We start from the raw sequence: 23,551 nt of genomic DNA, 5'->3' as shown, positions 1-23,551 counted from the left end.
ACTAATCTAGCTGTCATTAGAGAGTGTACCGTCTTGCTACCATACCATCAACTATACCATCTTGCTCATGATGAGCAGCTCATATTCTCACTGTATGCATTTGACTTTTGATTAGATTTAGTCCAGTCCTGTGAACTGAATGCCCATTTGTGACTGGCATGTGCTGGGTGCAGTTCTGGAAACTGGTTTCTGCCTTTCTTCATCAGAAAGGGACCTGGTTCACATGCCCTAAGAGTGTTCTGAAGTGTGATCCAAAGCAATCTAAGTGCAGATGGTTGGGATAATTTGCTTTGAGAGCTATTCCTGATCTGAGGTACAACATTGATGTTCTTACAGCTCCTGTACATTGTCCTGTTACTTCTGAGTTATCATACTCTCCAGAACTTCTGTTACAAAAGGGGGTGACTAACTGAAATTCTGACAGAAGGAATGACAGATTAAAGCACTAAATGTGTTTTGATTCAGGTTTACAGCTATTAGTGGCAATTGAGCTCAATATTAATAGGCAGATTTCACTACTGAGATGAGTACAGCAAACCTAGCATGAAGTTTGCCTGGATGTCTCAAAAAAAAGAGAGTATAGAAAGTAGTCTTATATGTAGAAATAAAATTAAATTATTTCCTTATCAAACTTAGAGGTAATTTTTAATGACTTCACTTCATTTTCATATTAGTAGGTTAGCATTTCCTGCTGCCTACTTTTTATGTGGACAGCAAACCTGTAGTATTCTAAACTTAATACAAAGTGAAAAATAGCACATTATTACTGGGAACAGCCCTCTGAATGGAGATGTAGGAAACAGCTACATCCCAATACTATCATGTTATATGGAAGTACATAACTGCTACTTGATGATGTTAACAGAAGAGCTTTAGGCCTCCCTACTGTATCACAGTGGTTTGTTCTGAAGCTCTTTGCATATAAAAAGAAAGTGAGATAATTGTTGTAAGACTGTTCTTAAATATCTGCACAGTAAGTTTTTTTGTTTAAGGAAATAAGGGAAAATTTGTATAAGAAATGGCATTTGGTGTTTTCCTTTTATGGAGTAAATTATTATTATTAGTTTTGCCAACTGCCTGAAGTTACCTTTTAATAAAAATTAAAAAAAATAGTATTTGGAAAACAACAAAGTTGTGAAATTGAATACTTTAATTGGAGGAGAAATAGCCCCAAATTGTTTTGATGACAGATATTTAGATATTTTTCTCCATAACAATTGTTAGCATGCCCAAGTCAGTATTGTTGACTGATCTGATTAAAAACACCTGCTTGCAAGGTGTTTGCAAATAAAAGATGGTTAAAAAAACAGATTAGAAGCACAGACTTGTAAATTATACTAAAAATAAATGTATTTTCTCTTTACTTGTGATCACTTGATTTGCTTATTTCACCAATGTTTGCAATAAGACAAATTGCAGCATCTCTTATCCAGCATTAATGCTTGTGATGTTTGCTTTTTCCAACAGAAACCATGTACTGAAGTAGGCCTTAACATGTCATAGGAGAGGAAATCAGTTTTAGATATGTTTTACATTTATTTATTTGAAATTTTCAAGGTATGCTGTTGCCTGGTGAATCACTGGGCAGTCAGACCCTTTTCTGAAACTGAGAGGTCTTGGGCTCTACTTGCAGCTCCCAGGGTTGCTGTGCTTCATCCAGTTTATTAATGCAAAGTACATAGAAACTTCCTGGCATAAGGACCAAGTGCCAAAACTTTACATCCCAAAGAATGCATCATCAGGCTGCAAACCTGAGTCTCTGTGAATTCTCTGAGCCTCCATTAATCTCTCATTCCCTCCTTCCATCAGCAGGGTTGGGTGGTGAGCTCCCCAGTGCTCACCTGGGCCCTGGCTCTCTCTTTTGAGAGATGGGAGGTGGATGTGAGCCCCCACAGGCTGAGAGAGACTGATAGCATGGATCTTTGATTCTTTGGACATCAGCTCTGCAGACATGACTTTGTTACATCAAGATGGGCAATAACAGCAATCCTACTTCATTTATCTGATAGATTTAAAGCTAAAAGCTATGCAAGATGTTTCAAAAAGCTTAGAATTGTTGATTGACTGCATGTTTGGAGGATAATTTCTTGTTAAGACTGTGGAGACAGCTTTGACAGAGGAGCCCCTAGTTCCTTGCCCCTGCCAGGCTGCTGAGGATGCTGGCTATAAAACATTGGGGTTAGGGTGTCTCTCTTGGCAAGCTCTGCATGTTTAGAGACCTCCACAGTGGAAGCGGGTTAGCCAGGGTGAGCTCAGGTTCTTTGCAAGATTTTTTCTCAAGTTAAATGAAGATAAAAAGCTTTGAGCCTTACTCTTAGGTCTGGGCAGCTAAATTCACCCCGGGTTTATAAGAACTGGCTTAACTGATTCTTTAGCCCTCATCTGGGCTTCACTGCTGAAGGCACTGGAGGTTTTCATTGGTCACTGGATTGCAGGCTCTTATGTCAATGCAAATTGCTCAAAAAGCTTCTGTTAAAGGAAAAGGAAACATCCAGATGTATGCTGTTCTGAAGAAAAGCACAGTACACTCCATAGCATCATTTTAAAGCATTGCTTTTTATTTTATAATTTACCTTCCATGTAATTTCTTTTTTTCCTGTTGTCACTATTCAAATACAGTATAGGCTATAAATAAGCATATTTGTTATTGATCTCAATGTGATATGTAAGAAAATGTAATGTAAAACCTTTCTGATATAACTATTGAGTAATTCTTTCAGCCTTTGTCTGATCAGCTGGCACTGAGGCTAGTAGAGGTTATTATTTTGTATGACATATGAAGAACTATAATTTAGTCTAATGATGGTATATTTTCATATTCACAGTGAAAGGCGTACACGTATATGTATGCACATATAAAGCAGGAAGAAGGAAAACCTATTTTTATGTAAAAGGGCATGTGATATGTATAGATGGACCAGTCTGAATATATGTAGAAAATGTGTGTGAATAGATATAGAAAATACTTCAAATTGCTGAATAAAATATTCCCAGATTCTTAGGTTCCTTGCACATAATTTTTGGTTCTTAAAATAATCCTGTGAAAGTGCTGCTTTTATCTTTTCTGTGTGATGATGAACTTTTATGTTGGAAAGTGTTGAAAGTACTCAGATACTAAAGCTTCGATTTGTGTTTTGTTTGGCAGTACACTTCTGTTTAGAATTCTTTTAATCTATCCATTCCCTGCTTTTATATTCATCTGATAGTTGAAGGTTCTGTGAAGGATATTTCTTTGCATACGAACTTATTTAAACCAATAATGCTCAAAAGTGAGAAATTTACTTCCCCTTTTTTTTGTTGTTGTTTTTGTTTTTATTTTTTTGGAGGTTCTTTTTTAAATTTTTTTTTGTGGTTTTTTTTTTTGTTTTTTTTTTGTTTTTTTTTTCACCACAAGATAGGTTCTTGTTTGAATTGTTAAATTTCTATTTGCCTTTCTTGATTTTTTTTTTTTTTTGAGAGGTGGGGGGAGGGTAGGGAAAATAAGAAACAATTTATATGGCAGATCTAAAGTTTCATTAAAATTGCTTATGCCCTGTCCCAGGCATTTTAAGTGGGCCATCTGTCTAAACATCTCTGCATTTTTTTCTGATCATTTCCTCGACTTATTCATGAGCCATGGGAGGGCTCCTTTGTAGTCTCCATGTAGCTGGTTCAGTCTACCCCCACTGAATACATCTATGTGCTTGCATAACATATCTTTTCACAGTGCTGGAAATTCTCTGAACTTGGTTCAGATGAATGGCCCACTTTCTGAAGGTCTTTTTTTCTCCCTTTGCAAGATTTGTATGCAGAAACTGACCTTGGTGGCTACAGAATCCAGCACATTATTCTTGATCATTTTACAGGCCACCTGCTGTGAAAGTTATGATGAAGGATTTCTTAATGATTCTTTGACCATTAACATTGTTTTAAGTCAATATTTCACTTTTATTTAACTGCTGAATAGGTAATTGCACAATTGAAAAACAGCTTTATGGAGTGTTGTATAATGTGGTTTTCAAACGCTTGTAATCTTTCAAACGGGAGGATTTGTTATGATAGTTTGGGATTTCTCTGTTTACATAAAGTATTATTCAGCAAAAATATCAGAAGTGAAGAGGAATTTCTAAGTCTTTTCCCCCTCCTGAATTGGAAGTGAAAAACCCTATATGCAATTTTCTGATTCTTCAGGAGCTGGTGACATCCTAACTCATTTACATCATGAGTGGTAGTTGAGAGAGGAAAGTTTATTTGCTGCAAACTGCAGAAAATAGTAGTTTTTGTTGAGTTCCCTTTATCTGATTGGTTGGTGACAATCAATGGCTAAGGCAGAGTTATTACTTGATTTGCTTTTGTGAGTGTCTGTTTTCTTTTATTACTTGTTTTTGACTAGAAAATATAATAGTTGAATTAATGTTTTCCATGAGCACAGTAAGTATATGTTGACCCAAAATTTTTAGTAGTTGTCTGCTTTCCTCACTGAAAACTTGTAAAGAAACCAAGGAGTTTTGCTTGCTGTGTTATTCTCAACACATGGCATTTGGGGGGTAAAAGGGAAATAATACATTCCACACAGACATCATCTCTAGTTGAACAAACAGCAGTGGGGTTTGAAAATAAATAACTAAGCAGGAATGGTGCTGTTTTTCTTGTTGAATTGCTTAAATGGTTTTGTAATTGGTGCTTTGGAGCAAATCCTTTACCACTTAAAGCCAGACCATCACTTCAGCAGTGTTCCTGTGCTTGTGATGCTTCCCCTTAGAAGGCAGTTTGGAGTGGAGAGGTTCAGAACTGTCCTTTTTTGTGTGGAAGGTGTTTATAACACTGTTCTCCACCCACCTCCTGTTGTTGTGGCTGCAGTAATGCCTTTGCTCTCTCTGTCCCTTTGTGTGTAATGTTCCTGTCAAGGATCAGCAGTGCAGGGTTCTCCATGGCCCTGATCCCCATCCACCTGGCACTCATCTTGCTGTGAAACTTGTGTTTCTTCCTGCAGCCAGTGATCTTGATATGCAAATGAAGTAATTTTATTGGATGATATGTAATTTTCTTTGTGTCTTTTATGATGGCAAAAATTACACTATTTCTATTTTCAGTGGCTTTTTTTTTGGGGGGGGGGGGGTACAATATGTTGGATTTCAGCCCATTATGTAGAATTTTAGAAGTTTTACATTTTGGGGAATTTTCTGTGAACTAGTGTGAAATATATTCAGAGTTTAGATACTTTCTTTGGGAGGACTTAAAAATCTTCTCAGCTAAGGAAGCAACCTTGGCCAAGAACAAAGATAATTTCCCATGCAGTGAGACTTCTCAGATATAAAAAAAAAAACAAACCTCAAACACCACAAAACAACAGAAAACCCTACCACAAATCTCCTTGCTTAGCCTGGTAGAAAATTCTGCATTTCTAAAGCAGTTTATGGATGTGAGCAACTTCCTTTTCATATTTAACAAACTTAGACTTTGATCCTTACTTTTGGACTTCGCAATCCTTATTTATATGAATGTTCTCTAACCACAAATCCTGTCAAAATGGAGTCTACTACAAGATAATTTCTTTGAAAGGAATTTGGTTTAATGAAGAAGTAGGATTGTCATGAGCTAATGTCAGAATCTGTCGTAACTAGTGTCAGTTATAGTTACAAAACCACAGGCAAAGCTGATTAGCAAAGCTGAAAAATGTCCCTGTGCAAATGGATCTAGCAATTCCAGTAGGGAAGTACAACTTGCTTGGTGTTAGGTGCAGCTCTGGACCTTGCCCTCCTGGCCACTGGTGTTGCAGAGAGAGGAATTATGTGGCTGTTTGAAACCCAGGCAAAGCAGTGATCGTAGTCATGCCTTTCAAGAGGCATGCATCCTGTTTGGAGATACACTTGACAAAGCTCAGCAAGACAGGGCTGAACAAAATTAAGCCCTGCTGGAGAACAAGACTGTCTTTCCTTTGATGGCCAGCAGCCAGATTCATGAGGTCACTTCCAGTCAAATGCAATATGAAGAAGGGCTGTGCCAGCAAGGCTGTAAGGATGGAATCTCATGACACCAGTGGAGCAGATCTACTAAGCTGATTTTGTGATGAGATCCTAGTTCTAATATAAGAAATATGAAGTTGCTATAAATCACTAAATCCTGTTGGTTGTTGCAGTGGAGTGTAATGGAGAACTTAACCAGGTGCTGCCTGTGCTCCTCCTTACTGATGCTCTGATACCAGGAAGTGCAATGAAAACATCTCTCAGCTTGCTGCCTGCTACCTGTGCAGGAAATTCCTCTTCCTCTTCTTCAGGAACTCCTGTGTCTGTTGCATTTCCTATCAGCCAGTCTAAATGTTTGGTGGCATACAGTAATTCCAGTGTGAGCTGCTGAGGAAAGACATTGCACCCAATAATTCCTTAGATTTATTGTTTTGACAATTTTCACTATATTAAATGTGAAAGATGTCACTTGGCATTGTTAGCAGGGGAACAGGTTATTTTCCATCTGTCTGGTGAACTTTTAGGGTAGTGATAGAGGTGAGCTAAGGTGTTTGGTGAAATTTGATGTAGGCTTTGTTTAGCTTGCAGAAGTAAGTATTCAGTATCCAGAAGGATAAGTATGCATCCATTTGTGTCTGATACATTTGTTATTTCCATTTCCCCTTTTCAGACACATAGCAAGGCACAATTTTTGGAAGCTCCTTGCCTCATTAAGTACTTGAACATGCACTGTCTTAAGTTCCAGGTATCTAAAAACCTAATGTTCTTAAAATAATTGTTGAAATCCTTAGCAAGTCAGTGTGTGATCCTTGGCTTGAGCAGATAATCTCTCCTCCTGTGGCCTCTGGAGGCCTCACAGGTGCTTCTCCCTGTTGATTCCACAGGACACCTGAGCACTCTCTTTGGGGAGATGTGCTTCACTGGTCATCTGAATCCTCTGGAGGATGCATGTGGCATTATATGTTTACAGGTTTTAAGACTCTGAAGGCTGCAATAGAAGGTTTAGTAAGCACTATAATGTACAATAAATTAATGTTATGCCTGAAATGATCCTTAGAGAAGATATAAAGGTGATAGAATTATTGTCCCTACAGATTTCTTACAGAAAAATGGAAATGTGTAAGAGTCATTGTGGAAGAAAAGCATACCAAAATGTGTTTTTGTTTTAATGGAGTTTAAATTACACCTTCCTGTCTTTCCTTTAGGCCATGTGGTGCATGCTCATGGTAATATATGGTGACCACTTATTAGAAAAGTTGCAGTATACTTTTGGACACCAGCTGTTATAGCAAAGTGGAAGAGACTTGAGAAGCTAGAATGGGGCAATTGAAAATGAATTTACATTTAAATAAAATAGCTGAAAATTGCATGTTTCACTCTGAATTTCAAAGAATGGAGGTTCAGTTCTCATTCCTTTGCCAGGTGTGTGCTTTTTTAAGTTGAAAAGATTCAGGTTTCCTGTACTACTTGATAAATGGTGCAGCCACAGAATGCAGCAGGAATTGGAATAATCCTGCATGTGGGCTATGATGATACATCATTATTTTTTCAGTATGCTTGAAGTATGCTGTGGATGAGATACTTAAAAATGTATATTAGTTATAAAATTACTTGTACTACTTGTTTGGCTGAATCTTTTGTCTGTAATTGGCTTTTAATTAAGGTTTACTGAGAATGAGATTAAAGAAATAATGATTATATTTTGCCCTTAAAAAGACTGCTCCAGTTATCACTGTTGCTATTCTCCTGCCAACCCACTTTCTCATCTGCTTTTCATCCTCTTTGAGCTAATTCTGCAGCAAGTGCTGGCTGCATTCAAGGGCCTTCTATAACTTTATCAGCATACCCAGTGTGTCAAGGCAAATCTAGAAAGAAAGTAAGAGTGTATTTTCTCCTTATATGTATGCTATTTGGCATAAAAATGTATTTAGTATATATTTTTTTCAAGTATGCTCTCCAACTGTGTCTATAGATTAAGGATATTTTATATCCTTCATGACCATCCTATGAGGCAAGTGCTTCTAGTTAACTTGGGGGAAGCATGAAATCTCTGTTAAAAATTTTTCTTCTGTCTGTTTCTTTTTTAGAATTCCTATTGCTAAATCAAAGAGAAGGAGCTGGGAGCTCTCTGTGCATCTAGGAGATGGAATTTACCCAGTTGCAGTTTCAAAGGATGGCTCATCATTTTCTGTAAGTTCTGCTCATTTTCTAAGAAATTCAGTGCATTGACATATATATATATATATATGTTTAAATTCTCCATCTTTTCATTGACTAAGAATAGATGTGTGGTTTGTCTTTAGTAGACATTGCTGTGAATTTTCAAACAAGACTCTGACAGTTCATGAGTGCTAGTGTATTGAGATTTTTCTTGGGACTCATGCCTGTGGAATGTATGTGTATATAATTGTTAATTAATTAGTTTCTAAATTATTCTGTTTAATGTCTTGTTTAAAAGTGGCATCTTATACTCCATTGTAGGTATACGAGAGCAAGAAAATGAATCCATTGTTGACAAAAATTGTGTTACCTTCAGCTACTGTTTAGAAAAACAAATCAAAGATCCAAGTGAATTGAATAAGCAATCATACTGGAATGGCATTATTCAGCTCTCTGTGGAAGAACTGTATGTGGCCATAGTAAAATGCCAGTGTTCCAAGATGTGCTTATTCACTTCAGATGAATGTGTATAAACTATTGTTTTCTACAAATATTCTAAAGTAATGACTTTAGCACTTAACGTTGTCATTGTGAAAGGCAAAAGGACAGACCATGACAGTAGAAGAGCAGTAATGCTGTGTTTGGTAATTCAGCCCTTCAGCATAATGAAACCAAGACACAAGCTGGCTGAAGTATTAAGAAGATAAACTTAATAGGAAGAACTACTGTTAATGATGATTCCACAACTGAAATGAGATTTTTTTTTAGTAGGCAGTTAACTTGTATAGTGTTTGTTGAGTCTTAGGCAAAAGGTTTCAAAAGCCCTTAATAAGGCAAATTTTCTTAGAATGGCAATGATACATCCTACTTGCTGAACTGTTGTTTCAGAAGCAAAGGCCAATGTATGCAGATTTTAAAATCTATATAACACTCATATCAGGCATCCTGTGAACTTGGCTACAGCCCATTCAAACAACAGAACACCTCTGTAAGATTCCAGCCTGGTTTAGAGTTGGGCTGGCACTGGTTTGTGTGACAGTTATCCCTTCCCAGGAGCAGTCATTGCCCTCAGCCTTTCCACCTTTTTGTTTCAGCACAAGAACTGCCTGCTGCTGTGGGGATGAGCCTGCTGGCTGCTGTGAGCTCAGAAATCTAATTCCCATAGTTAGACTTCTCCAAACCAGGGAGCTGTTTAGCACAGCCAATTACACAAGCATACATCTGCATACGTGCATGCATTTTTAAGAGATTTGCCTGAGTACAAACCTGTCTCTCATTTTAAGCGAAAATTCCAAGAGTTGTGATGTCTTGCAACAGTATGACAATTACAGCCAGTTTGAGAAGATGTATATATATGTGGAGTCTGATTTCTGATCATTTGGTTTGTTACTCAAGCAATAACAAATGTGAAAGTTCCTTCACATATCCTTGTGTCCCTGCAGTAAGTTATTCCTGTTACCTTCTACTGCCAGGCAAGGAAGCAGGAATATCCCTCAGTGTCAGAGAAAGGGGGTCTAAGCACTAGGGAGAAATTAGGGGTGGCAGGTTAGGTCCTGCTGTGTGCCTAAAAGTTTGGGCCAGAGGGATTTGTGACAATTCCTTTTGCATTTTATTTCCACCCTAACTATGTCTGTATACTGGGGAGATATAGTTCCTTATTTATTTGTATCTGAAAAAAATACCTGCTAAAATAAATCTTGTCAGGTGGATTTCAGAAGTCTGTTTCAGTTAAACCATATACCTTTAAAGATATAGTGTATTAAAAACTGCACCTGAGCTTGGGTATCTAACAAACAGTAGGGCTTTTAATAGTAGGGTTGTTTAGAGTTAAACTTGTTTTTATTGTTACTGGATAAATAGCAGAGGCCATGTTTTTCTTTATCAATAATTTTATTTTTCCTGGTGCTCCCCTGTGATTGTGCTGCAAACTAGAGTATATGGTAAATATGGCACCATCAAAAATCTGAATTGTTATTCAAAACTTTACAATGGAAAACCAACTGCCTTAAAATTTCAAAGAAGAAAAATCAAGACCAGGAATGAGAAGTCTTATTTCTGATCAGGAAGTATAACGTACCATCAGGAAAAAAAGGGAAAATTCAAAACTTGCTTTATGAACTTTGCTGTCAGAAACACAAACCTCACTTTTTGAACTTCTGCATTTACTTTTTGCCGTTGAGTTGGAGCGACACAGGCTCCTGCTTTGTGGGTTGTGTCCCCTCGTGGCTTGTGACAAAGATAGCAGAATCTGTGGTGCAGTTGGATAGCCCAGTGGGAGGGCCACCTTCACATTCCCCTTCAGAAGTTTGCTCGCGCTGCAAACTGTGCTTTGCACAGCAGCATTCGCATCCCGATTTACTTTGTTTACCGCGGGGACTGTTGCAGCAGTGGCTCCCTTCTCTTTTCCCTGTAGCCGTGCCCCGCTCGCAGCCGGGAGCGGCGCTCCGTGCGGGCAGTGCGAGCAGCAGGATGCTCCGCGCATCCCGCTGCTCCCGCCATCGCTCCTCCGCGTTTTGGGCTGTGGGTCATCTCTGCTTCTCTTCGTTTATCAGCAGATTCTTAATGAATTTGTGCAGTGTTAACTGCTCTTCGCTGCTCTTTATTTTTCAGAATTTTGAGTTTTGAAACCATCTGTTTTTAACGATTTTGTTTGTAACAGAGGTCCTTGATGGGGGCTGGCTTTAGGCCACTTTAGCAGCCTTGCTTCCCAAAACTGAAGGATTTAAATGATAAGTGGTCAAGTGTTAGCGATGCTCTTTGCCTGAAGCATCGCAAACAAAAATATTAATTTTTATGATTCCAGTAGGGGTTAAAAAGTTCTGCGAATCCTAGTTTGATGAATTTTATCTTAAAATAGAAATAACCTGATTTTTATTCTGAAGCTAGCAATTTATATGCAAGTACTTAAGCTTATATAAAATAATTGTACTGGAATTTTCAGTGCGAGACAGTTGTTTCTGGTGATACCCTATCAAAGTAGCAAATGCTTTTGCAATTATAAGATTCCATTGACCTGACTTGAGAATTAAAATTTAGCAGCCTTGGTGGGACCTGCTTGCTTGTGTACAAAGAACTTGCCAATTAAATTCATGTAAATGTCATTTATTCTTTTTCTCTTTGTTCTATATATTAATTGCTAGAGGAATCTTTAAACTAACTGCTTGTCATATATACCACTTAGTTTTTTTTAGAGGACAGATGGTCAGATTCTTAGCTTTGATTAGTGTTCTTCTTGTGCTTAAAATTTTTTCTCTTGTCAATTGAATTAAAGATCTTACAATCAAGATCACTGCTAAAACAGAGTTTCAAGGAAGGATACCTTCCTTTACATGAGACTAATGCAAAACAGCAACAAACATCTCAGAAGCATCCCACCACCAGACTCTGGAATTTTTTTGTTTACTTCAATTGCAATCAGGAGTCTTTCCCATCTTGCCATTTTCAATTTCTAGTCTGGCTATCAAATTTATTTATTTTATGATTTTATTGATTTAATTTTGCTGTTGAAGTTTGGAATCTGTTCTTCTTTTACAAAACTCGACTGTTCTGCAGGGTACTGAAAGGTGGGAGAGACAAAATCAAATGGGAACCTACATATATTGAGGAAACCTAGTTAGCTGTGTGGTTTCCCTGCAGCATATGAATATGACCCTTCAAAACAAGATGTCAGCTGCCAAGGATGGTCTAGTTCCATTGTTTATTCATAGGATGGTTTGAGTTGGCAGGGACCTCAAGGGTCATTTAGTTCTAACCCTCCTTCCAACCTAATTTTAGTTCAATGGAGGAATTTGTAGCTGTATTCTATGCAATCAACTTAATTCTTGAAACTATTTTTGCCATTATCTGTTTTCTAATTATTTGCTAGAGTGTAGGAATACTCTGTCTTGAGAATTCTTTATTGATGATTTGCATGGTTTCTCTGCAAGTAGTTGTTCTCCTATTCCTCTGAAAACAGTCCTTTCTGTTAGGGTTCCTAATCTCTGTAGTAAATGCATGCCTTCTCAGACCACTTATCCTCATCTTCTCATCAGTTTAGTTGTCAAAGAATTTCCAGATGTTTTCAGTTATGAAGTAGCTTCTTATCATTGAAGTTGTTTATTTTTTATTTTTTTTAAGCATAAGGTGGCATAGTTCAGAAGCTACTTTGGGAAAATGGGAATCTGATATATTTCCAGAGGGACCTGTATAGGTCAAATGCTGAATAAGAGGAATAGAGAAAGCTAAATTCCTTAATTCAGGTTGTTACTAGAAAGGGCTACCATTTTCACAAAACACTGGATCACTTCCTAAATCCAAAGTTAAGAACAGATAAATGTAGTACAGATATGAAATTTCTAGAAAAAAAAAATTGAGGTTTTTTCAGTCTAATTGGAAATGAATGTTTTAAATAATTTTTAGGAAAAACCCCAGTTTTTTCCTCTATCTTTTTCTTGAGAAGTAAAGAATTTATTAGATACCTGTGTGGGTGGAAAATCAGCCTGTCTACCGCTTAGCATTTCCAAGAAAAAATCTATTGTATAGTATGAAATGCCAGCATAAAAATAAAATCTGAAGCATTGCTGTTATCATTATTTGAATACATGCTATATGGTCAATATAGAGTAGGTCCATATTTATGTGTATACTGTGGTTAGTGAATTCATGTTTAATTATGGTTAAGCTTTGACTTCAAATTCAAATATAATAAACATTTAATTTGGAGAACTTTGGTGTATTCATTTGCTGTAAATTTCATGACTGATGGGTAAGATGATTTAAAAACTACTTCGGGAAATATTTTCATTTTGTTGTAAATACTTTTTTGGAGGGAGGAACAAATACCACCCAAAAATCAAACAGAAGTTTGCAAAGTATCAAGTGGAACAAGGAATAGTATAATGGAAAATCAGAGCAATGGTACAGAAAGTTGCTGTAAGCAATCTTAGTTCACATTTACTTCCTTAAACACAAATGTGAATGAAGTGGAATAGTAATACAGTGCATATTAAATTCTGCCTTTCCAGTAGTCCGTGTAGAAGAATAACATTGCCCATCTATCACTATAAAATTAATAACTTTGTTAAGAGAATCAATAAAATACCAGAATTAATATTACTAGTATTTTACATTTCTCATGCGCTTCAGGCACATAATAACTAATTTGTCATATGGAAAAATGTGAGTGGTGTATTAATAGGGATGAAAAGCAAATACCTGTAGGAATTAAAGCAATAAGAGGGCCAGCCAGTTGTAATACTAATTACCATATATCCCTAGAAGCAGTAGATGAAGTCTTTCTGCTTAGACAAGTTCTAAGTATATATTGTTAGGTGTTATATATTTGAAATAAAATGTGTTGTTGTTCCCATGTCCAATATTAGTTTGAATGAAAGGGAAGTGCATGTGTAACGGCACTAGTGGGTGGGGTGGGATCTGTTAGATAATGCTTACAGCTGTAAGCAAACTTCCCCTGCCTTTTTCCACATGGTTTGCATTTTACTTGCAGCATAGCACACAAGCTCTTCATTGCAGTACATGTACAGTTGTGCAAACAAAACTCTGTTACAAAGTTCTATGGGTTATATATGTATAGAAATTATTGTTGTAAAGGTTTTATACCTACTTTCAATCTCTTTATTCAGGTTCAAATCCAGAGCAATTTCTGTTTGTAAGATCTGTCTATTGTGTATAATATCACTTTAATGCAATATGCATAATCCAGTGCTGTGGTGAGAGTAAAACCTCTAATTTCTACTCTTGCAGGGCACTGGCTATAGTGCTCCTGCTTGTTGATGGGCTCTGTGGCTTTATGGATCCTGCATTCCTCTTTCTGTAGTGACAGATTTACTGTAAGGGTAGAGGTTGCCCCATCCTATCCTGATGGGGTGGGGACAGGTGCTCCTGGGAGGCAAGCACTCTGCTCTTGAATCTTTCAATCTGAGGAGAGCACTGATCCCTGAGTTTCGGCTCTGTGGTAACTGCTTTAATTGCTACATTTCTGTGACTGCTGACATTGTGGTTTTTTAATGAAAGTGGCCTTGGCCTCAGTATCTTGTTGTGAACTCAGTGTTTCTGGTATGCATTTCCACTCTGCCTCATTGAATGTCTCAGAAAGTTTAAGTGCTGGGATCCTTTACATGAAATAGAGGTAAATATTGAGTATGCTCATATAATATTTGTATGTACTTAGGTGTGCTTTTATACTAAGACAGAGGAGAAGCAGAGTGTTTCTTAAATAATTTTTGGAAATACTGTGCCAGTTTAGCACTAAGTATGCAATGGTACATATTTGCTTTGTAAAGAGAGATTGTTGGCCTGGGTTTGTATGTCTCAGATTAGTTTGTTCACACAGTACTCCATGAGCATATAGAGAAAATTGGGAATTAAAAATTACTTGAGTAATGTATTCACTGTGTGGTTTTAAATATGCTCTTCCCTCTGTGTCAGTGAGTGTAATAGCTTGGTTATAGCAGTTCTTGGCGATTTGTAGCTCTGCAACAAAACTCACAGGAATATGGTCTGGCACTGGTATATAGCCTACAAGACATTTCTAAAAATAAAATGCAGTGAAAGGTCTAAAATGCTGAAATGCAAAATATTTTAAAAGCTGGCATGGTCAATTTGGATGTATATTTTCCTTGTGTTAGAATCAGACTCCATTGCTTTAAAATATATTCCTTAGAGAGGAGGAATTCACTTTTTACAATGATTAATTCTAAATTACCTAATGAAGAGTTTTACCCACACAGGTGGCTTCATAGCATGAATTTGTGTGGTATGAAAATAGAGACTATGTTCTGCCATGGGTAATGATCCAATGGTTCCAGGAATTCCAGTGAACAGTGAACTGAAATACAAATTAAAGCTCTGTAACAATACATAGCAATAACATACCGTTTTCCTTCTTCAGAATGTCACATTTCTGGCATACAACATTTAATATGTCACCCTTCAGTCTTCCTGTGGTCTTTTGGTGTAAGACTGAAAACACCTTGAGGCGTGGGTGTTGCTTCACTTCATTTGTGTGCCATGCGCACTTGCCATCCTGCACCACAATATTCATATAATGATTTTGTAATTTCTAAAAGCAGTGCTTTAGAAACATGAGCATTACTTGGATGCTTTTCTTTCCACTAATTTCTCACCCAACAAAACTGGAAAGAAAATGCCCAACCAACTCCTTCCTGTGCCCAAAAACGCCTCCAACATCCCAACCCCTCTTCCCAAATTTTGTAGAATGAATAGATTAAAAAATGTTGTGAGCTCCTCCTGCTGGTTCAGCAGAAGTAATAGTTGCATTTAAAAGAATGCTAATATAGTGTTAAGAGCCTGGGTTATTGCCACAAAAGCTATAGTTAACTCTGCAGCTCCTGGATGCTGCTTCATCTTTAATTCTGCTCTCTGAGCAAATTTTAGCACATTTAATATTCAATATAAGGTTCTTTATTGGGATCTCTTGATGCTTTGGCATAAGGAGGGACTAAAAGGTCATTGCTGTTTTGAGTTCCTTTCTTAACTCTAAATTTATTTGCTGCTTTTTTCCCCCCTCCTTTAATTTTTAAGTAAATCTGACTATTAAAATTACTTAAATGTAGCTTTTATGGCTTATGAAAAATAGTGCTCCTGTCGTGGATAGATGTGCGTCAGCTGTGACTAAATGTTTTGATGTAGTCTTCTCAAAAGATAGACTAGAAGAGCTTTCCTTTGAAATATGTGAAGCAGTTTTAGACACAGCTTCTCAGATGGATCTAATTAGTCTTTCATACAGACTGGATGTCCGTTTGTTGCAGCTCAGTTCTCATTTCATTCACCCATAACTAGAAACACCTAGCTTCAAACGTGTTTCTTCAAAGAAAGAAGGGTTTAGGGTTCCGTGTTTTACTGCTTTTTGATGTTGGTTTCCCTTTAACTGAGAAGACCTTATGTTTATACAACTGTTATTATTAAGAAAACATAGCTTTGTTCATGAGAGTTCATTCGGTATCCATGTTGGCTATTGGTGGCAGTCGGAGATCTGTGGAATAGATCTTGCTGTACAAGACTAGTGGGACAGCTGTACAGCTGGCTATTAAGCTTGTTGTAACAAAGGTTTGAATACAAGTAGGATACTCTAATAAAACCATGGAACCTGGTTTATGGGAAGATGAAAATTAAGATTAGAGTACAAATGATCAGGCCCATCGATGAATAGCAGTCCTATTTGTATTTATACACAGTATAACATCACCCTGGAGATGTTGTGCTCTGTTCCCCATTTAAGATATGTTTATATGGTGCAGTTTGGGGCAGCACAAAGGAGCCTGTGCTGACTTGCCTAGTTTGGGCAGTGCTGCATTAATGCTGCTGTACTGCTCCTAGTTGGAATAACTTGTTAAGAGCTGGCATGTGCAACTCTGTGTGACAGTGTGTTGTGCCGTGTTGTGACGTTTCTACAATAAAGAATATCATTAAAACTGTAGTGGGAAGTGTCTGATCAGTGTTTAACAATCAGAGTGTGATACTTGGATACAGCTGTGGTTGATCTTTAAGGGAAGTGAGTGGAAGGAAGGCAAGATGACAGATGCTTTGCACGTGTCTATTCCCCACTGGCTGCTTTGTGGTCATGATGTCATTTAGCCTAAGTGGAGTTTGCAGGAGCAAGCTGGTGATGCTGGCTTTACTTCTCTGCTTTCCAGAAGTGTAGCTGAGCTGGTTTTGCCACTGTACATTGCTATTTGCCTCTTACTTTCCCTGTGAAAGGAAGGGCAGTCCAGCCCTCCTGCCTCTGATGATGGCACCTAGGACATGTTGGTAGGAGATGGAGTGGGCTGCGAGTGGTCTCCCATTAGTGGAACTGGCTGGTCTGCAGGGCTGTCCCTTGGTTGGCTCTCTGTTACTTGTGCACATCAGTAATTCCAGCACACTTTTGTGTTTGCTGGGAACCACTTACTGTAATATTTCTTCCTGCCCTGTGACTCACCCAGTCATTTCCTCCATTTGCCTCTCACCATGTCACCCTCCTTTTTTTCAATCTTCTGTCTACAGAGGCTTCTCATTCCCCATTTGTTCTACCAGAAAGCAGAACTGGGTCTGCTGTGTATTCACTCACAGGTTGGCCAGTCCAGCTGTTTGGTGAGAACCAAATTGCCCTTGTCTGTCCAAGAGCTGAATGGAAACACTCATTTTGTCCACTGTGCAGCTTTTAATTTTCATAAAACTTACTGGGATTTTAATATGCTTGATTAATACTGACCAGTCAGAGAGTTCAGAAGTTGAGTGTGTGCTGGGAATTTAGAGGAGGGACATGTAAATAAACCATGCATTTTGTTCACCTCTTTTTCCTTTTGAGATCAGGCTAAAGGTAGTGTTACTGAAAGGGTTAAGAATAAAACCAAGGCTGTTCGGAATGCAGGAGGAGGGAAATGATTTTAAATTATTAACAAAGGGTTGCATCTCTGTCTGTGGCTTATCAAGAATAGAAAAAGGAATCAGATTTAATCTATTTAATCTATAATCTATAGCCAATATTTCATGTTCCAGAGGAAATTCTACGTATCTCAAGGACATATAGTAAATTGAAATCAATTGGAAACCAAAAGAGACATATAGCTCCATAATTCTAGAATTATTTAATGTCGTGTTGTATGCACTAGTATGGTGGTTTGACCTTGTCTGAACACAAGATATGCACCAAGCTGTCCTATTACTTCCCCTCTTCAGCTGGACAGGGCAGAGAGATTAAGATGGAAAGCAGCTCATATGTTGAGATAAGGCAGTTAAGTAAAAAAAGGCAAAAGCTGCATACATGCAAACAAAGGAAAAGACAAAAGTGTTATTCTCTGCTTTCCATCAGCAAGTGATATCTGTCTACTTCCTGGGAAGAATCCATTCCTAAAAGGTGATTGTGCATTCAAAAGCTGTACCTCCTGCCTGTTAACAGCTTCTTCTTCACTGCTACTAGTATGTCATTTTTCAAGTCCTGCCTCTTTTGGGTTTGTCTTTATTCTGGTTTCATTCTTCTGTTTAGTCCTAGTTTCCATCCCTCAGTTGTCTTGCCTGGTTCATGCTCATTGTCTGGTTAGTCTGAGTCTCCCCTTTGGACTCCTACATCAATTAGCAATTACTCTTGGTTCTCTTCTATAGAACCTTCTCCTAAGTAGCTGTGCCCTGCTCCACAGGCCTATAGGCTTTCATCTGTATATTAGTCCTTGTTTTCCAGGGTCTCAATGCTGGTTTTGCTTAGCTCATTTCTTCTACCATACAGTCTGTTTGGTAGTTCTATTGCTAATGTGACTCTCTCACTCTTTAGGTAGTTCTCTCTTTACCCTCATCTTGTACTTGTAGCTCCTTCTTCCTGAGCAATCAGTGCATACTTCTCTTGCTTCTATTCTCTGAGGCAGGTTTCATGTGTTTCTGTTACCACTTCCATTTCTTTCCTCCATTTTTCGTCTTCTTACTCCAAATTTTCCTCTCCCTCTTTTCTGCACATCTAATCTTTGTCTCAGCCTGCTTTCTCCAGTTATGGGGTTCTCAGTGTCCAGTTTTTTTTCCATGTGGGTTATGCCACTGCTTCTTCCTTTGCTGCTCAGCTCTAGCAGGAATAAGCATTGAAACTCCAGAGGTGATAGTCTTATTAGTTTTATGCTTGACCCCTGAGCTAGTATATGTTAATTGCTAGGAAGAATCCTCTACAGCTGTGGCCGTGAAGTGTGGTATATCTACAGATGTAGATAGGATTTGCCTTTTGAAGTGCATAGAACTTCCAAAGTTATGCAGGTTGTAGGAGAATGGCAGAGGTGTATTCCAACTGTTTTACTTCCCAGGCAGATTTTCAAGCCTCTGTTCTAAATCATAAAAGAGATGTCTTAGCCTTGCATAGAGAAGTCAATAAAATTTAGTAACCTGTACTCTTGTTCTCTATCAGAAATAGCTGCATATTTATCTCTGAAATGACTCCTGAATGACTGTTCAGCCTAGACTCCATCTGAGTTACAAGAAACTGAAAATGCAGTGTTATAATGGACAGCTTTGGTACTTTGGCTCTTCCCTTCCCCCTCATTCTGTAGCTGTGTCCCAGCCCCATGCCTTTTGGCAGGTTCTTCCTCTGCTTCTCCCATGCTCCTGTCTTCATTCCAACCTTGTCTTTCTGTTGTGGCTGCCCTCTGGTTTCCACCACCTAACCTCTATCAGCTGTTTCCTTTATTTCTGTAATCGCTGTGTATTTTCACACAGTGACCTCTTTGTCACTGTTGGAGCAGCCCAGCTGTTTGATGGCAACAGATTAGTTTGCATGCATTAGTTTGTCCTGTTTTAATTTAATATTTTCTCGTAGCTGATAGAGGAGGGAAATAACCATACACCCTTCATATCAAGTCGTAGTGGCATCCTGATTTTGACAATGGTGAGGTTTGCAAACTGTTAATTTGTAACAAACATAATTTTGACTAACTTTGCTCCTTTTGTATTCGTTTTATCAACTAAACTGTCAAAGGAAAGCTACACTGGTGGCAAATCATAATGAAAATACTGATTAGTTTGGGTTGGAAAGGGCCTTTAAAGATCTAGCTACACACAAACTGCCATGGGCAAGGACATCCTCCACTAGATCAGGTGGCCCATTCAGCCTGGCTTTAAACATTTAATATGCAATAAGCAAGAATGAAGACTGATTTTTGATGTCTAAAGAAAAACTGCAATAAATGAAGAGAAGGGTAGAGATAGATAGTGTATCCAAATATCAGAAAACTGGAAACCTGAGTTTCCTTTGTTTAGCAGTTAAACAGGCCCAATAAGATAGCAGCAACTTTCAAGATAAAAAAGAAATAGATCCTATCCTTTACACAGCTGATGGATTTTTGCTCTCCTTGGCAAAAGAAAACTTGCAGAAATAGGTGAATTAATAGGAGCAAAGGGGAAAGGGCCAAGGGATGGTCAGTCACAATCAGTCTAGTTAGCCAAAGTCTGTGGTGAGATGTGTGTATAGTTGTATGTGGGCTGCATCTGCAATTCACAGTGAGCCATTGGTGATGTAGAATTGCTCAGGCTGACTGTGCAGAGTATGAATCTTCATTACTTCTTTTATTGTAGCTTATATGATAAATCCTAATTCACGAGATGTGGTTTTGCTTTGTAAAAATGTGCTTGGAAAAATCTGAAGTGCCATATGGGCTGTGAGAATGAATGCTTTTAGGAGTATTACAGAGTGGGATCTTTTGAACCTGTTGAACAATTCTCATTCCCACCAGAAGCTGATTCAATAGCTATGGGTGTGTCCCAGAAAATTCAACATTAGTAATGCTTTCCAGAATAGATGGGAAATTGTTTTGAAAATGGCAATGGGAAGTATGTTCAGTGTTGCACCAAACTCTGTTATTTTCAGTCATTTGGAACTATTAATCTGCTTTCCTAGATCTGCCTGGCTCTTTCTATGGATATTCTTCAGCTGGAATTTTTTAATGGTCTCCATTAGTTGATCATTTTAACAAGTGTACAGATAGCTGAAGTGATTAGCAGATGAAATGACTTCAGAGTATAAATTCTCATTTGGTCTTTGAGGTTATATTTCATCTCTGTTGTATGCCTTCCTAATTGCAAGCACATTTCAATACTTAAAGTTAGAATTTTAAAGACGTGTTATTCAACTTCTCCAGATCAGAATTAAAAGCAACATGGGCTGACATGTTATTTCAAAATTTGATAATATATTTTCATTCTCATTTTAGCTTAATTATATTTAAAAAAGTATTAAAGCAATAATTGTTTTAAGACATATGGCAAAGTTATTTTTAAACTGTTGTTGGTTGGATTGTTTTGGTTTGTTTTTTTGCTTTTCTTGTTAAAACAGCACTATCCTGTGTTGCATTTTCAGTGGAACATAGCAGTTCATCTCTGAACCTGCATCAGTGTGTCCTGTCATTGGTGGCAGCACTGAAGAAAGCTCAGTGCAAATTTTGCAATTTTGTCTTGTCCTCAAGAAATATCTGGAGACTAAATAAAAAGTACAGGTAACTGTTGGAATGATGTGATTTAGATACAATTTGTGACTTCAGATAATCTCAGAGTATATCTTAACAGTGTTGGAATTTTTCCTTGTGAAGTAGTAGTATTAAATCCCAATCTGTGCAAAGCACGTAGAAGATTAATTAACATTGGGAAGAAAAGAGATGTCTGAGCCTTTCACCTGTAAGATACCCTTTATCTCCAGCTGAGTTTGCCAGCCTTTAATGCTATTTGTCATCTTTTCCAACAGGTATCTTGAGTTTTTTTTTTTTTTTTTTTTTTGCCACAATGCCTTTTACTTTGAATGACTCCTGTAATGCCATTACCACGTATTAGAATATTATCTTCTCCCACTGAAGGCTTTAAGTATTTTCTTTGCTTAAAAAGAAAATGATTTAACTTTTTTTACAAAGAGGGAGTTGTTCATTATTTTCTGCTAAGTCAAACACACACACACAAGGATAGTTCTACCTACAGCTTTGCTGTGGTGTTGTGGTGCACACTTGTGGGTGATCTTCACCTGTGCAAGGAGCCACCTTGCTTCTGCTGTTGGGCTTTAAGGAGTGAAATGGATTATGTGGACAAGGGCTCCTTTAATGAATGGTGTTCTTATGTGGTGATGATTAGGGCAGGATGGATCTTTCTGGCTGCTTCTAATGTGAAGTAATTTAATTTTTTGTTAATGGTAAAACTGTTACGTGATTTGCAATAAAGGAATGGTGGGGTCATTCTCTTTGTGCTTATATTTGACATTGATGCCTCTTTTGTGATATTTACATGAATATCCACACTTCTATCTTTACATTTTTTGCATGTATAAGGGCATACTTATATAAATATATGCATCATATTTAATAATATTTTAGCACATAAATTAAAAAGCATATTATTACTGAGATACTTTTTCATAGTATCTTAAATCTCTCAATCAGGGACAATTGATTTTTTTGCTGTGGGTTTTTTTTTTTTTTTTTTTTTTTTCAAAGGTTGCACCTTTTGGCCTTCCTTAAGAATGTATATTTTGTCTGAGCAATCTCTTGGGTTTAGATAACCTTGAGCTTTAGGGCTGGTAGGAATCCTGCCCTGAGCTGCATGCTGTTCTTTAACTACTATGGAAAACTTACCATAATCACAGCCTACTTCTTTTCCTTGATCCAGTGTATTTAAAATAGTAGGGATAATCTTTTTGATTTTGATAGGGATAATCTAATTTTGATTGCATGTATCCAAGGCTAAAAAAAGTTGTGGTTGCAGTATATTTTACTTTAAAAAAAGTAGTTTCTGCAAGTCTCAGGATGGGATAAGACATAATGATTTTAATTTTTCTGGGATTGAGGATTTTGTTTCTATAAATGTAATGGTAATACAGTTTTTGTAGATCATTCTCCATTATGTTGCAGGACAGAGGAAATGGGGCTTTTACAGATGTAAGCTGTTGACAGTTCAGGTATCAGATCTAAGACAACAAAAAAGCTTATTAGGATCATGGAAAGCTCTAAAATTCTTGTACTATCACTGAATCTTCATGGTACATGCAACTTTATAATGTTGTCAGTTTTAATGGAAATAGGTGATCAATGGCTTTAATTGTGTTAGAAAGTTTTACATCTTCTTATAATTGTTAGTTGCTGATAGATAGAAAGATTCTAATGATACCAAAGTGTCTCTTCACTGAGGAGCTGCTGGTTATCTGGCACTGGTTACTTCATGGATCAGAAGCATGTTTGTCTTACAGGAGAAACCTGCCCAGAATTTCTCTCCACTGAAATGAACTATTCTTTTTTCCCCAAAGTGCTTCAGTGTGCGAGGTCTTGTAGGAACTGTGCAATTCCATATGGAAAAGTACATACAATGTCTACTTAAGTTACAGTATGCCTGAGTTACCATTTTTTTTCAGTTCTGCTCAGATTCCTAAGTGACAATGGAAAAGTCAATTATGAGATTTTAAATGACTTGTAGTGGGTGTACTTTGCTGTCTTGGTGCCAAAAATGAGTTACATCCTCATGACTGAAGGAGCTTGTCTGGTGGCACTGAGAAACTGTATTAAGGGCATGGTAACAGTGTTGTGGCCTCATTCAGGCAAATCTTAAGCCTTTGGAAGCTTAACAGGAGAGAAAGTGTTTTAAAGTTTCCAGGGGCAAGGAGGATTGACAGACTCCACTGCAAATGGTCATGTAGCTATCAAAGTTGCTCTTGAAACATTGAATGCCAAAATAAAAGAAGTGTATTTTTAGGAAATCTGGGAGTAGAGATATACTCTGCGTAGTGGCACTGTCTTTTACTATCCCTGTAATTGTTGTAATTCTGTCAAGAACTTGTAAGACCTTCAAATATTTTCTCCTAAAACTACCACTATGGTTTTGTGATTGCCTGAACTTAAAGGGAAACTAACTTATCATACCTTATGTCCCATTAGGCACCTGTTGTTCCAAGTCTCAATTCAAGCATGTTTGTCTGCACAGGTCCTACAATGAATAAAATGTGGATT

The 23,551-nt window shown here is 37.5% G+C and overlaps 1 protein-coding gene across 1 annotated transcript in view; it reads left to right on the top strand.

Annotated features, from left to right (window-relative positions):
* Nucleotides 1-23,551, top strand: part of PCCA (propionyl-CoA carboxylase subunit alpha) — a 265,961-nt gene that overhangs the window by 152,792 nt on the left and 89,618 nt on the right. Inside the window, exon 19 of the mRNA XM_079327423.1 lies at nt 8,033-8,135. Coding sequence (XP_079183549.1) covers nt 8,033-8,135 — 103 coding nt within the window. The remainder of the gene's footprint in view (nt 1-8,032; nt 8,136-23,551) is intronic.

The sequence above is a fragment of the Erithacus rubecula genome (assembly GCF_903797595.1).
Source record: "Erithacus rubecula genome assembly, chromosome: 1".
Classification (NCBI taxonomy): Eukaryota; Metazoa; Chordata; class Aves; order Passeriformes; family Muscicapidae; genus Erithacus; species Erithacus rubecula.
Note: the sequence above shows the minus strand (reverse complement) of the source record. Positions and strands in the feature narration are given on the sequence as shown.